Source organism: Cupressus sempervirens, chromosome 7 (genome assembly GCF_028749045.1).
Source record: "Cupressus sempervirens isolate cs-2001-9-10 chromosome 7, ASM2874904v1, whole genome shotgun sequence".
NCBI lineage: Eukaryota > Viridiplantae > Streptophyta > Pinopsida > Cupressales > Cupressaceae > Cupressus > Cupressus sempervirens.
Window position 1 is genome coordinate 301,276,702 of NC_143124.1, and position 14,195 is coordinate 301,290,896.

Here is a 14,195-nt window from a genome sequence, read left to right on the forward strand (position 1 = left end):
ACTAAGGAATTTATGCTAGCCAAAAAAAATGTTGATGACTAGCTTGCTATAGTATGGGGAAAGAAACTTGGAATTTATGTGACATATTTTTGTATGATTCAAAAAGGAATGCTTGTTGTGTTTTTAAAGAACCATAATATGTAGGAAAGAATTTTAGAGAAGAAATTTTGGAATGTTGGTAGGTCAATGTTTAGGGCATATCCTTGGTCTCCAAAATGAAATATTGAAAAAATGGTTGCTCGTGCCCCTCCAAATTGGGTGGAGATTAAAAACCTTAATGTTGAATTATGGTCTTTTATTTCACAAATTCTTAAGCCCTTTGGGTCTGTGCTACAAATTGAACAATCCCAAGTTACGCTATCACATTTGAATGCTGGGGTTTTAGTTTCTTTGGCCCCAAAGGTGGATTTTATAGACATAATTGCCTTAGAATTTGATGGGGAATCCTTCTATTGGGATATCTTCTTGCTAGGAAATCGTAGTGCTTGCTTTCGTTGCAGATACAATGGCCATATGAAGAAAGATTGTCTGGCCCTAATGAATTTACAAAAGGAAAAAATTAATGTGGTTAGTAAAAATGGGCCTAATTATAATATGAATAATTATTTGAATCCAGTGGTGGGTGAGAAGAACTCTTTAACATTTTTTGCTAATAATAAGAATCTTAATGGTGATGTGGATGTTAATAATAATCTAAATGTTCAGTCGAGGGCTTCAGATCATGTGGATACCCTAACATCTAATCAATTTATTTCCCTTTCAAATCCTCTATTTGAAGAAGAGTTTGAAGCAGTTCCTACTAAAAAAATTTCTTTAGACATGATCCCCACTCCCTTAGCTGCCTCCCTGCCAGGAATTGTTCATTTAGAGGCCCCTTCTGATAAGGCTTTGGTTCCAGCCTTGAATGCCCAACAACTGGCCCTTGCTACCATTAATGAAAGACCTTGTAAAATGCAAGTGGATAACAAGATGTTGCTCCCCCAGTCAAAAGTGTTAGATGCCTCACCTGGACCTCTTATTTTGGTTAGTTCAGAGTAGGATAATCAATTCACTAAGGTAGTGAAAAAAAGAAAAGAAAGATTGCTAAAAGAATTGCTCTTCCTAATGGGGGAAGAAGTAGTAAGAAATTTTTGGATTGTTTTAACAAGTTGTGTAAGAACTCCAAATCTCCCCCTGAATCATGATGATGCTTCACATTCATAGTTGGAATGTCCATGGGTTAGAAATGCTTGATAGAAAATATTTAGTTAGGAGATGGTGTAATAGATTGGATACTAAAGATATTATTTCTTTACAAGAGATTAAAGTTGTAGGGTTTCAAGCTCATTCTATTTTGAAGTTCTTATGGGACAAAGCAGTTGGTTTTCATTCCAATCATGAAAGGGGGAAAGGAGGGATGGTTATTCTAGTCAAGCCTAAGTGGGAAAGCCATATTGTAGAACATGGTTGCTCACCTTGTGAGAGAATTATATGGGTGTCATTGAAAAGAGATGAGATAGTTTATGGTATATGTAATGTGTATGCTTTTAATAACTATAGAGAAAGAGCTAAATTATGGGATTGGTGTTGTTCTAATCTCCCTAAAATTCATTGGGTATTTTTTGGGGATTTCATTATGGTAGAACATAGAGCTGATAAATTAGGAGGTTTGACACACTCATGGAAAGGAAATGAACATTTTTTTGGCATAAATTTAAAAGACAATTTAATCTAATTGATCCTATGGAAAATATGCATGGGAAATTCCCTAATATCTAGTTCACTTGGTGTAATAATCAGAGAGGTAAACAAAGGGTGTATTGTAGACTTGATAGAGTGTATGGGGAAGTGAGTTTAGTGTCCTTCAAACAAGATTAGTATCATGCCCCTGTACAAGTTTTTCCTGCTTCACTTTCTGATCATTCTCCATTTTACACTTGTTGTCTCTTTGTAGGTGATAGGAGTAAGGAGGAGAGGAAGAGGAATGAAAATACTTTCAAATTTAATATTTCCCTTTTGGATGACATGGATAATCTTGAGGCTATTCAGATGGTCTCAAATCTTACTAGTATGAGCAACCCCCTTTTGATAGCCATAGAGTTGTGGAATCTGAAGGATAAAACTTGGAAAAATCTTTGTCAAGTTATTGGGAAGAAGCAAGCCATTCATAGGAATAGAGAAGAAACCTTTTGGTAGAATAAGCTTAATAACACTAAAAAAGATCTTCAAAATAGAGGGAATGATGAAATGTTGGAAGCACAACTTGTGAAGATCAAGCATAACCTAAATATTATGTAGAGGTATAAAATTCAAGGTCAAAAAATTAGAGCTAGGATGAATTGGATAAATGAAGGAGATAAGGGGTCAAGGTATTTATTTAATATTATTAAAGCTAAGCATAGAAGGGAGTTGATTGATGAGATTCAAGTAGATGGTAGAAATTCTAAGGAGCCAGAAGATATTCAAAAGGCATTTTATCAATTTTATAAAGATTTTTTTTCTTCGAAGATGAGGTATGAGGAGCATTCAAGTACGGATGAGTGCCTTAGGCGTATTCCAATGAAAGTGTCTGTAGTAGAGCAGGATTCCCTCAATAAAGGGCTTTCAATAGAAGAAATTGATGCTACTATTGATTCCTTATCTAATGGAAAATCTCTTGGAATAGATGGCCTTCCGGCAAAATTTTATAAAAGGAAAAAAAATTAGATAAGTGTTGAGCTTTTAAGAGTCTATGAGGAGGCATTTGCTAAAGGATCTCTGGGAAAAGATATTAATAAAGGAGTCATTAAGCTTCTTCCAAAAATTGGAGATAAAACACTAGTTAAAAATTGGAGGCCAATTACTTTATTAAACCTTTCATATAAAATATTAGCCAAAGCCTTAGCCAGGAGAATTGCTCCATTGGTTAGTAGATTCATTTTACAAACTCAAATTGGGTTCATACAAGGTAGATACATAGTGGAAAATCTCATTACAAGTTGGGAAGAAATGCATAGGGCAAAAGAGAATGGGCAAGAGGTGGCTATGATCTTGTTAGATTTTGAAAAGACATATGATAGAATAGAATGGTGTTTTGTTTTTGGTATGCTAAAGGCTTTTGGTTTTTCAAAGAAGTATTGTGATTGGATCAACATTCTATTTAATAAGGTTCTATTGTTATAGATGTTAATGGCAATCTTTCAGAACCTATCAAGTTGCAAAGGTCTATTAGACAAGGTTGCCCGATTGCTCCTTTACTATTTTTTATTGTTGTAGATACTATGTTCTATGTTTTAAGAGCTTCAAAATTAGGACATCCTGTAAAAGGGATCTCTCTTCCAAATATGGATGAGTTGATCAATGTTCAGTTTTTGATGATACATCTCTATTCTTAGGTCTGACTGAGGAAAATTTTGACAATGCCATTAGGAAGTTAGATTTCTTTTGTAAGGCTTCCAGATTCAAAAAAGTTCCATCTAAATCCACAATTTTTGGATGGCAATAGGATTCACCAGATTGGTTAGTAAGCAAGGGTTGGAACTAGGCAGGGCCTAATGAGGTAGTAAGGTATTTGGGGATTCCATTTTCAGTTGAGCCTAATTTGAGTAGTATGTGGGAATGGATCTATAGTAAGATTAGTGGAAAACATGTTAAATGGAAAACACATTCACTTTCTATAGCAGGTAGATTCCAAGTGGTGCAAAAGGTTCTGGCAGCTCATCACTTATATTATGCTTCAGCTTGGTTGTTTTTAAGTTCTCAAGTAAATATGATTGACAAGATTCTTAGAGATTTTTTATGGTCATATGGGAAAGGGAATAGGAAAAGGCATTGTGTCAAATGGTCTTGGTGTTTCCAAGAGAAGAATCGGGATGGATTGGAATTAAAAGACATTAAAACTCAAGGGTATGCTCTTGCATCTAAGTGGATGGTAAAAGCCTTATGGGGGAATGAGCCATGGAAGATTCTTATTAGGAATAACATTCTCAAGTATGTCATTAGGAAAGGGAAACTATGGAAAGATATTCCACTTATGGACATTGTATTTGGTGATTTTAATATGAAGATATCTGGATCCAAGATTTTTTAGGTTTTTTGGAAGGCTTTGATTCAAGTGAGGCAGTATATTTGGATGAGGGGAGCAGTAGGAGGTCCCCCACACTATTTGGTCAAAGATAGATCTATTTGGTGGGGGCTTTCCTATAATGGTAAATCTTTGACTTTAACACAAAGTTGTTTGACCAAGGCTTGGAACTTAAAGGGGATCTCTTTGATACAAGACATTATGGATGGTGGGCAGCTAAGGGAATGGGAGGATATCAAATGTAGATTTAACATTCCTGACTCGCAAAAAAAGACATATACCCTTATTAAGAAAGAAATGCTTAGTTGTAATCCAAAAGAATTGCTAGATGCTAATGGATTCTTAAATAAGATTAAATGGATTGATGGTAATCTGTTGTCAGAAAGTACTACCAAAAATGTTTAACTCTGTATTAAAATGACTCCTCTCTTATAGCCAGGGTGTCTCAGTGTTGGGGGAAAATTAACCCTTTTTCTAATTGGTCTTTTTTCTTTGAATACATGTGGAAAAGTAAAGCAGAGCCAAAAAAACTTTGTTTTAAGTGGTTTCTTTTATTTAAAATTTTAGCTATTGGGAAAGTCCTTTCATCAATTGGTCTTGCTCCTGAGTGTTGTAATATTTGTAATGTTCATGAGTCTTTTGAGCATCTATTTTTTGAATGTTTATATGCACGTAAGATATGGTCTATTTTTTTGGGGTATCCATGTCTATGGAACTATATTAATAGTTTTTCCTAGTCAGCTATCCTTGCTAGATATGTGGATAGACTTGATTCTAAATTTAATAGTTTTTGGTTTGTTCTGACTATTGAGGTGTTGTGGACTCTATGGAAGGATAGTAACAAATAAATCTTTCAAGCTGACAGGAGGAAGCTTACTGAGTTTAATTTTAAACTCATCCATTTTAATATTATGTCATAGGTATCATTGGTTCTTCAAAATCACAACATCAGACTTTATGAAGCTAGTTTGTGAAGGGTGCTTAATGATAAAGAAAGATCAAGTTCAAGCTACAAACTATGTTCCAGGATTCCAATCCTTCTTGGCTCCAATAGAAATCGATGAATTGAAAAAATATATTAGTGAATGGCAGTTGCAAGATGTCCTTCAAAATGAGCTTCCTTAGACAGGTTGGGAAAATATGTATAATCAAGAGCAGGATTAGGTTGGTGTTGTTCAATCCAGTTGGGGAGCTAATTAGCAATCTGGTGGAGGATCATTCCAGAATCATGAAGAGCAGGGACTAGTGCAGCATGATGGTTGGAATACAGTGCCCAATCAAGATAATAGACAGAGTGAAGCTAATCAAGTGACCCATGTGGAGGTGTCTAGCCTCAAGGATGGATGGGGTTATTTTCAATAGTGAATTATCATATTATAAAATTTCTAATACTTGTAATGTAATTAGTAGTTGAAAATGGATTGTTAGTCTAAGTATAGCTAGGTAAAAAGAATTGATATCGTCACCCCCCTAATTTTGTAATTGTATATATTCAAGGGGGTGTGAAAAGTCTTTTCTTTCTTTTTTGGTTATTTTTGGGAACTCTAAACTCGTGATGTCAATATTTATTAAACTATCTTAATAGAAAAAACTATGTAGAATATGTTGATTAATTGATTAAGGAGGAAGATGAAAGCTTGGATAAGTTAGCCACTATGTATGAATCTTCCAACAAAGTTGTCATGAATTCTAACAAGAAAGTGAGGAAGGTAATGGATAAATACACTACAGTGTGAGAAGGATAAAAATTTTGCAGAGCTAAGAAGCCTCATCACTCCAAAGATTGAGATTATGCAAAATGAGTTGGAATTGCTAGAGACTACTCAAGAGTCTTAGGTAATTTTTAGGTCTACAGATCTTGAGTAAACTGATATAGTTGTGTATGATTTGTGTGGAAAGATACAAGTGCTAACAATCTTGAAGGAGATATGGAACACTAACTTTCAAGCATTGAAAGTTCATTTTGCATTTTTTCAAGGTATGTGTAAAGATAGTTTTCCTTGATCAAAATGTTGGTTTGAAATGCATAGTTAGAAGATTGTGAAAACCCATCCATGTCATTGATGTAAAAGAGGGAGTGATAGAGTGAAAATTGATATATTAACAATTTATATTGTAAGAGGGATATCATTGATAGATTGAGCTCCTAAGAGCATTTTTGTATTTAGCATTGGACATTTAGTCATTTTTCACCAAGTGTTGCCATCAATGCCAAAGGGGGAGATTGTTGAAAAGTGAGTGTTAAGTGAGTAGTCAAATATAGTCATTGATGGAAACATATCTCATTTTCATGATTTCTGGGTTAATAATCAATTTTGGTATGATAAGTGTGTGGAAAATGTTCGAGTCTAGGAAGGGAATACATAATATAGTTAGACATTTTTTTTCCAATGATGACATAAGAGTTATCATGTGTGGCTACAACATTGGGGATATGGTATATACAATGTACATGAGCTACTGACATGGTCAGTTGTGTTATTATAATGAATAGAGTATTTTTTGGTGATTTAAAGCATAAAGTTCAGAATGATAGAGTCTTAGGATAATTTATGAGATTGGGTAATTTGGCTTAGCCAATTGAATTTTTTTGTCAATTCAAATGCTTATAAGTAGAGGGTGACATCCAAGGACTTAAATTTTAGATAGCATGGTCCAATTTTTTGTTTTATCAATTGGATGGGCATGTTTTGTGAAGTGTTAGTTAAGCCAATAGAACTAATAAGTCATAAGGGTATATCTAGGAAATCTATTTTGATATGTAAGAATATGTGGATGAAATGCATTGTGATGTTGATGTAATATGCAAATCTTGATTCTAAAATACAAAGCGAAGAAGATGCACACTTTAGTGGAACTAATCAAGCATATGTGACACTATGTATAGTTCATTATGATTATACTTTCTTTGTATTTGGATAATGAGTTGAGAAGGTGGATGTAACATTTATTCTTGAGCAAGTGTGCTCTCTTTTTGTTCTCAACTCGTAAAATGGTTATAGACCTTTAACAGGGTCTTCTCTTTAAACAGGGACTAATGTACTAAATGCTATGTAATGATTCCTAATAGGGTCATATCTCCTAATAGAGATGAGATTTCATATTAGTGCATAATCGTGTAGATTCAATTTCCACTAGGGTTCTCCCTTGGCTAGTGTTTCCAAGAGAACAAATCTTGGTATTATGAGTTCTTCTTTGATGTATGCTTTATTTGCATGTGTTACAATTTATGGTTTCATATGGTTAAGTTATAAATGGTTGAATTGGTTTAAAACTATTGCAACACTAATTTACAACCCCCCAATGTTGCTTCATCCTAACATATATATCATTTTTCCTATTGTAGATGGAATAAGTTAATTATAAATTGTATTGAAAACAACATGATGTTTTCTTTGCTATAGGTTCTCTTATCGTTAGTGAGGCATACGTTATTGAGATTGTAATCAATGATATTCATGATGAGTGAGGCTTAAGAGAAATTATTTTGTAGTGGTTTTTATCCTTGTAGGGTTTGTATCAAATATCACACACCATTGTTCTCAAGGCGAAACACCTAGAGTTCTACATGTTCTTTGAGACACAAGACAAGATTTAGGTTACACAACATTCTGCAAAAAAAAACATACAATTGCCCTATTGCCCCTTCTCAACAACTTGTCACATTCGATCCACTAGAATTTGACAACTTTATGACTACTTGAGACAATATTTTGAGCAAACCATTTCCCTAGATAAAATGTTCAAACTTATAGCCTATCTATCAAATTTTATTTTTAAAAAACTTTATAAAACATACAATTTGTTATATGTGCCTTACTAGTTCTTGCCGTAGGCAAAAAACTATAGCATTCAATGCACTTTTACTTTTTAATTTGTTTGTCCAATTAGAACACTTTATTATTCAATTACTTTTTGAGCTATAAAGTTCTCGTATTTATTGACAATTTGAGTGGTTGTTTTGTGCTACCGTAGGGAGTGCAACTTTTTCCTTTATTTGTTTGTCCAATCAAAATAATTTATTGCTCAATTACTTTTTGCAACTATAAAGTTTTCATCTATATTATATTTGAAATAATTCATAAATCCATCCCAATTTGATCTTTTTATAATGTGGACAAAATTATTGTTCTTCAAATAAATAAAATTATTCCTATTATATTATTATACTACTATTCTTCCTCCTAAGGGACATGACAACATAATGGAATTGGTTTTCATAATTAAACCGGGACTTTAATTATAATGTCTAATTCAAATTTTGTCTATAATCGCAATTGGCAATGATCACCATGGTCTTCTTCACCTTGCACATTTAATATCTATAGAAACAACAAACTTTCAGCAAGAACTTGACGCTTTGCATCCTTGTTTGACGTAAGATTTGTTTCTATTCTAAAAACTTTTGTCACGAAATCGCTAAAGAGACATGTTAGATGAAGATGAACTTGAAGAATTTGAGAATGAATGCATAGTGTGCCGTTCTATATAACTCATCAAATAAACATTGAAGAGTAGTTGCAAATGGATGGACCAGAAAACTGTAATGATCTGTCCATTGGCCAGTTCTACTTCTATAAACATTGTCTCTCTAATTAAGGCTAGATACCCACTACAGGGCAGTAGGTTCTACTTTATCAGGCCAGAATATAGTGGATACAAATGGTTAAACATCTTACCAAACTTCCAACTAATTTTCGGAGCATTGAAGATAGTATTTGGAATAGTCGGCCCTTTAAAGAATGATACGCGTGGCCAGCTTCCATAGTTTGTAAACAATATTGAACTCATATTTTCTGAGATGGAGTCGCCCTCTGTTCCTTTGGTATGTGATATTCGAGTGAAAAGGAAGACTCTCTCAGTAATACGTCCTCAAAAGAAGAGAGAGAGATATTCACTATTTCTGAGCAATCTTGATCAGAAACTTGTGGGTTACGTGATAAAATTTGTTCATTTCTTTTCTGGTAATCATGAAATAGACTTTGATTCCATAATATATCTGCACACGGAGGCGCTCAGTAGGATTTTGGATTTCTATGACTTCATAGCAGGGAGGCTCACCTTTAATTCAGAGGAACGGCGGTTTGAGATCGACTGCAATGCCGCAGGAGTTCCCTTTGCAGTTTGCACAAGTGACCTCACTTTGGAGGAGATGGGAGACGTTACATTTCCAAATCCCGCCTTCACTCAGCTCTGTTTACTGCCCGGATCTGCCAATCATATACTGGAAGTCGAGCCCCTTATGGCTTTTCAGGTTATGTATTAAAAATATGTGTTTTCATGCTAAGTGGAAGATTACAAATTAAGGTTTGTTTATTAGGCTAAAAGTGTTAAATAGTTAATGTTGACTTACTTAATTCAAGTCTTCATATTTTCTTGTCAGAATATTGACTGTTTAAATGTTTCACTAGCACTTGATTCCTAAACTAAAATGATTAAATAGTTAGAGTTGGCTTACTTTTTTCAGGTTGAATTTTTTCCTTAATGTATGGTGTTTAAGGACAGATATCAATATAAGAGATACTTTGTCAAAGGGACCTCTAATCTACAAGGGGAAAGTCTACTTTTAAAATAATATGTTTATATACCTGACTTTTGACATAATGCTTCAAAGTCAAAGTTGACTTACTTTTTTCAAGCTTTTTTTTTAACTAAATTTATGATGTTTAAGGATACATGTCAAAATAAGAGATATTATGTCACATGCATGAACCCCTAATCTAGTTGGGACGGGGAAGTCTTTTTAAAACGATAGATCTATATACTTAACTTTTGGCGTAATCTCTCAAACTCATTTTTGTATCTCACGTAATATCATCTAAATTCTTTCACAATTCAAATGTTTAATGTCATTAGATTTCCACAATCCATTCATAATGTATCAAGTTTTCTAGAAATTTTGATTGTGTCAAAACTTTTAGCACTTCGTCTCATCTTGATATCACTGTGTGTGATCCGAGGCATTGATGTTAAGAATTCTAACAAAATCAAAATTTCTAGGACACTTGATACATTAATTCAAATGTTCTTTTTCATTAGAGTGGAAGTTGACTTACTTTTTCCAAACTTTATTTTTTTTCCATAGTGTGTGATGTTTAAGCGTAGTGGTACTGCACGGAATGGCTTAAACATCACACACTAAGCTTAATTCCTAGACCAAAAGTGTTAAATAGTCAAAGTTGACATTTTTTCCCAAAGCTTAATTCTTCCCTTAGTGTGTGATGTTTAAGGGTGGCCGTACTGCACCACACATTAAGACTTGAATCCTAAATTAAAAGTATTTTATAAACAAAGTTGAATTACTTTTTCTAAACTTATTTTTTTCTCTTATTGTGTGATGCTTAAGGATAAGCATCATGATAGACGATATTTTGTCATAGGGATGAACCTCTAATCTAAAAGGTAGTAGGAACTGTATTTCTAAAATGATAGATCTAAATAGCTGACTTTTGACATAATCTTTCAAACTCATTTTTGTATCTCACACTGTCATTTGAATTCTTTCTACACGTTTTTTCATTAAGGGTAATTGTGGAGGTTGTTTAACTTTAAACATCACAGACTAAGACTTGATTTCTAAATTAAAAGTATTAAATAGAAAAAGTTGACTTACTTTTTCAGAGCTCAATTTTTTCTTATTATATAATACTTAAAAGTGGTCGTATTGTCAATGTGTCCTTGCTCTACTCGTAAAGTTGAATGGCTCACACAGAACTCACTAAAAATTAAGTCTTACTGATGATTGCAAGACTCCTAAGCCATCCAGAATGAAACCAATATTATGCATATTACACACTTAAAATGACCATACTGATTAGTAATAATCTAACATTGACGTGGTGCAGGCAACCCAGTTCAGATGCGGTGGCTTCGCTGTGGGAACTGTTGTGAATCACAGTCTTTTGGATGGATTTGCACTGCAGGAGTTTGCAAAGAACCTGACCCACGTTGCTAGAAAAGGAGATCTGGCTTTCCTCCCCGTGACAGATCGTACCTGTTTGAAAGCACGATATCCACTCCAGATAAACTACTCCCACGAAGAGTTAGTGAAGCCTTCTGAGCTGGCCGTTGGTTCCTCTCCCTTCATGCAACGAAACACGAATCTCTTGCGCAATAGAGTGGTTATGCACAACCAATCAGAGAAGCACGTTTTTAAACTCTTTACCTTATCAGGAAAAACGCTTGGTCTTCTCAAATTGAAGGCCGAGGAAGGAGGAGTCACTCATTGCTCAAGTTTCATCACAGCAGTGGCACACCTGTGGCGTGCAAGGACTGCTGCAATGGCAAACATCAATGGCGACGACATTACGAGGGTTCACTATGTTGTAGATATGAGGTGGTCTAATATTATTAAAAGCTTAATTTTTTTTCTTAGTGTGTGATGTTTAAGAATGATCTAATAATTAACTTGATTTTGATCAGGTCGCGGATGAGACCTCCTCTTCCAAGAGAATATGCAGGCAATGCAACAAAGGCGGCCTATGCATATGCAACGGCCAAAGAGTTATTAGGGCAACCATTTTCAACGACTGTGAAAAAGTTGGAAGAAGCCGGAAACAGATTGACTGATGAGTACATGAGGTCTGCAATAGACTGGCTTGAGTTACATGATGGAGTAATGCGTATGGAGAATGGGTTTGTGGTTACATCGTGGTCTCGAATGGAGTACGGGGACGTGGAATTCGGAGGGGGGATTAAGTCAATATATGCAGGCCCAGTGGTGTCCGGCAGGGTAGGTGTTGTGGTATTCATGGCAGATGCAAATGATAAAGCAGCCATAAAGATACACATTGGTTTGGAGCCCTCCCACATGGCTAGATTTCAATTGCTTTTTCAAAATGTGGACATCGATTCAATTATCAGGTCTAATATCTAGGACTTTCACTAAGTTAGTCTAATAGTGGAGAACTTGTACTCTAAATTTTATTGGGTAGACTACCTAGGCCTTATTTATAGCGCCAAAAGCCTCCAAAAAAACTTAGTCTTATATAACTATCCCCTTTCCTTTTTCTTTTCCTTTATAAAACACTCCAGACTAATGGGTGTTGTAGTATAGCCGATGCCAAAGATATTCCAGAATAAAAATTATTTCCAAACATTATATGCATCCATCAAAGAATCTTTAAATAAGGTGATGTATTGTTCAAATTAGAATGGTACAATTTTAAGAACAATTTTGAAGTTATAAAATATTGGCAATATTATTCATTTAGTTTTTTGTAATATGTATATGAACATTTTCTATTTTAAAGATTCTATTTTAAAAATATCTAGTAATAATAAAAGATGAAATAAATGATCTATATGCATGATTGATAAGATATAAAATAGTGTGTGGTAAATTTTATTTACCATTATTTGTTTAAAAAATTATTATGCTTTTTTTTTCAATAATATATATCATTAAAGAATATTAATTTTGATATATTGTCATATAATTTATTGAATATTTTTATTTTTTATTTTTCTTAATATAAATTATAGATTTTGTTTGATGGTTTATATTTTTTTCCCTAAAATATATGTTGAAGAATAGTAGAGAGTCAAATCATCATAAAAAAATTTTTTTACAAATTTACATGTCAATTTCAAATTACTATTGTAGATTCAGCCTTCCACGCTATCTATTTTTATAGAAAATCATTGCCCTTCAAACTATTCATTGTATGTATTAACATGGTTTTATGTATTGCTACATACTCTTATATGACAATCAATTTTCAAAAAAATCAAATTAGAGCTTTAATATATATCTTTAATTGAACTATATCAACTATAAGTTTCTTAATTTTCTTAGGCCTTTTATTTTAATCTATCATACTCTTTTATATTTTCATTGGCTGTTTTCAAGTAACAAGATTGATATTTTTATGGTTTACTTTTTGTTTTAAAAAAAGTTAAAATAGGAGTGTTAACAACATAAATTCATGAAGGAAAATCATTATTTATTAATGGTTCAAAGAATAACACTAGATATGGTGGATTAGTTATGAATGTAATATGGCACATATAGTGCAATGTCCTTCAACTCTTAATAAGATTGGAGGCTTATGTTTTCAGAATCATATAATGATTATATTGGATCCTTTGAAACTTTTAATAAGTAGACATTAGAAAAATAAGAAACGTGTCATACCATATGTCAATGTCTCACCAAGAAACTTGATTATGGTAAATTTTATCAAATTTATTTCATAGAGGTGTTTCTAGATGGATTATTTATTTGATACTTATATAGGCCTTTTTACTGACATGTGACATGATCTAATCTTCATTGGTATAAGAGAAAAAATTAAGCATTAATACAACTACTTTTTTCCATTGGGCATGTGTATAATTATAGTGGATTGATAAGATGCCAAATATCTTTTTGGTTCTCCATAAGTCATTAGGCACATGTGATATAAGAGACATATTGTATGTTGCACATACCATTGATGTGCATGTCACATATGATAGATGTGCCTTATAGGCTTGGCATGCTGAAAAGTCTTAGGCTTGGAAAAACCAAGACTATATGATAGATGCCATTTATGGTGTGTAGTATTTTCAAATGACAAATGAGAAAAAAGAAAAGAATCTAAGTCTTCTTATTTATTCCAAGGCTCATAATTTTTACTCTACCTAGACCACTATAAATAGTGTACACCAAAGGAGAAAGGATTTATTGTTCTTGATTGCATAAGATCATTGCCAATATAATATCACAATGTCAAGGTGGTTGAATAGATATGCATTTACAATTTTAGCATCATGTTTCAGCTATAATGCATATTCAAATAGGCTAACACATTAAACTTTACATTAAGTTCTAGAAATTGTTAATCCACTCATTTAAAATGATTCACCTCTTCACAAAGAACCTCACAAAGAATAGGTGCACAAAATACCTACTTCAAATTGTAGGGATCCCTTGGGCACACAAAATAATATTATAGGGTAAATTAAAAATAATAAAAATAACTTGAGTAATTAATCACAAGCATAAATGATCACATTACTACCTACACTCATAGGACAAGCCTTGATGATACATTCTAATATATTATATCCCATATATCTATAGTTATGTTGGTGAACAAAATTGTCTCCATTATGTATGCTAACAAACTTGACTCTACTACCCTTTTCGGAGACAAACAATCTGCAATAG

General features: G+C 33.3%; 1 protein-coding gene across 1 annotated transcript; it reads left to right on the forward strand.

Annotated features, from left to right (window-relative positions):
- Positions 1–8,819: 8,819 nt before the first annotated feature.
- On the forward strand, positions 8,820–12,252 carry LOC149546613 (acyltransferase GLAUCE-like). The gene is made up of 3 exons (XM_089794633.1): positions 8,820–9,296; positions 10,888–11,378; positions 11,465–12,252. The coding sequence occupies exons 1-3, from the start codon at positions 8,844–8,846 to the stop codon at positions 11,916–11,918; spliced, it is 1,398 nt and encodes a 465-aa protein (XP_089650759.1). The 5' UTR covers positions 8,820–8,843; the 3' UTR covers positions 11,919–12,252.
- Positions 12,253–14,195: the final 1,943 nt, after the last annotated feature.

What these genes read in the sequence shown, in the direction of transcription:
- LOC149546613 (XM_089794633.1), top strand. Translation starts at nt 8,844, where the DNA reads ATGGAGTCGCCCTCTGTTCCTTTGGTATGTGATATTCGAGTGAAAAGG. An exon ending in AGCCCCTTATGGCTTTTCAG is followed by an intron (nt 9,297 to 10,887) that starts GTTATGTATTAA and finishes GACGTGGTGCAG; the next exon opens with GCAACCCAGTTCAGATGCGG. An exon ending in CACTATGTTGTAGATATGAG is followed by an intron (nt 11,379 to 11,464) that starts GTGGTCTAATAT and finishes GATTTTGATCAG; the next exon opens with GTCGCGGATGAGACCTCCTC.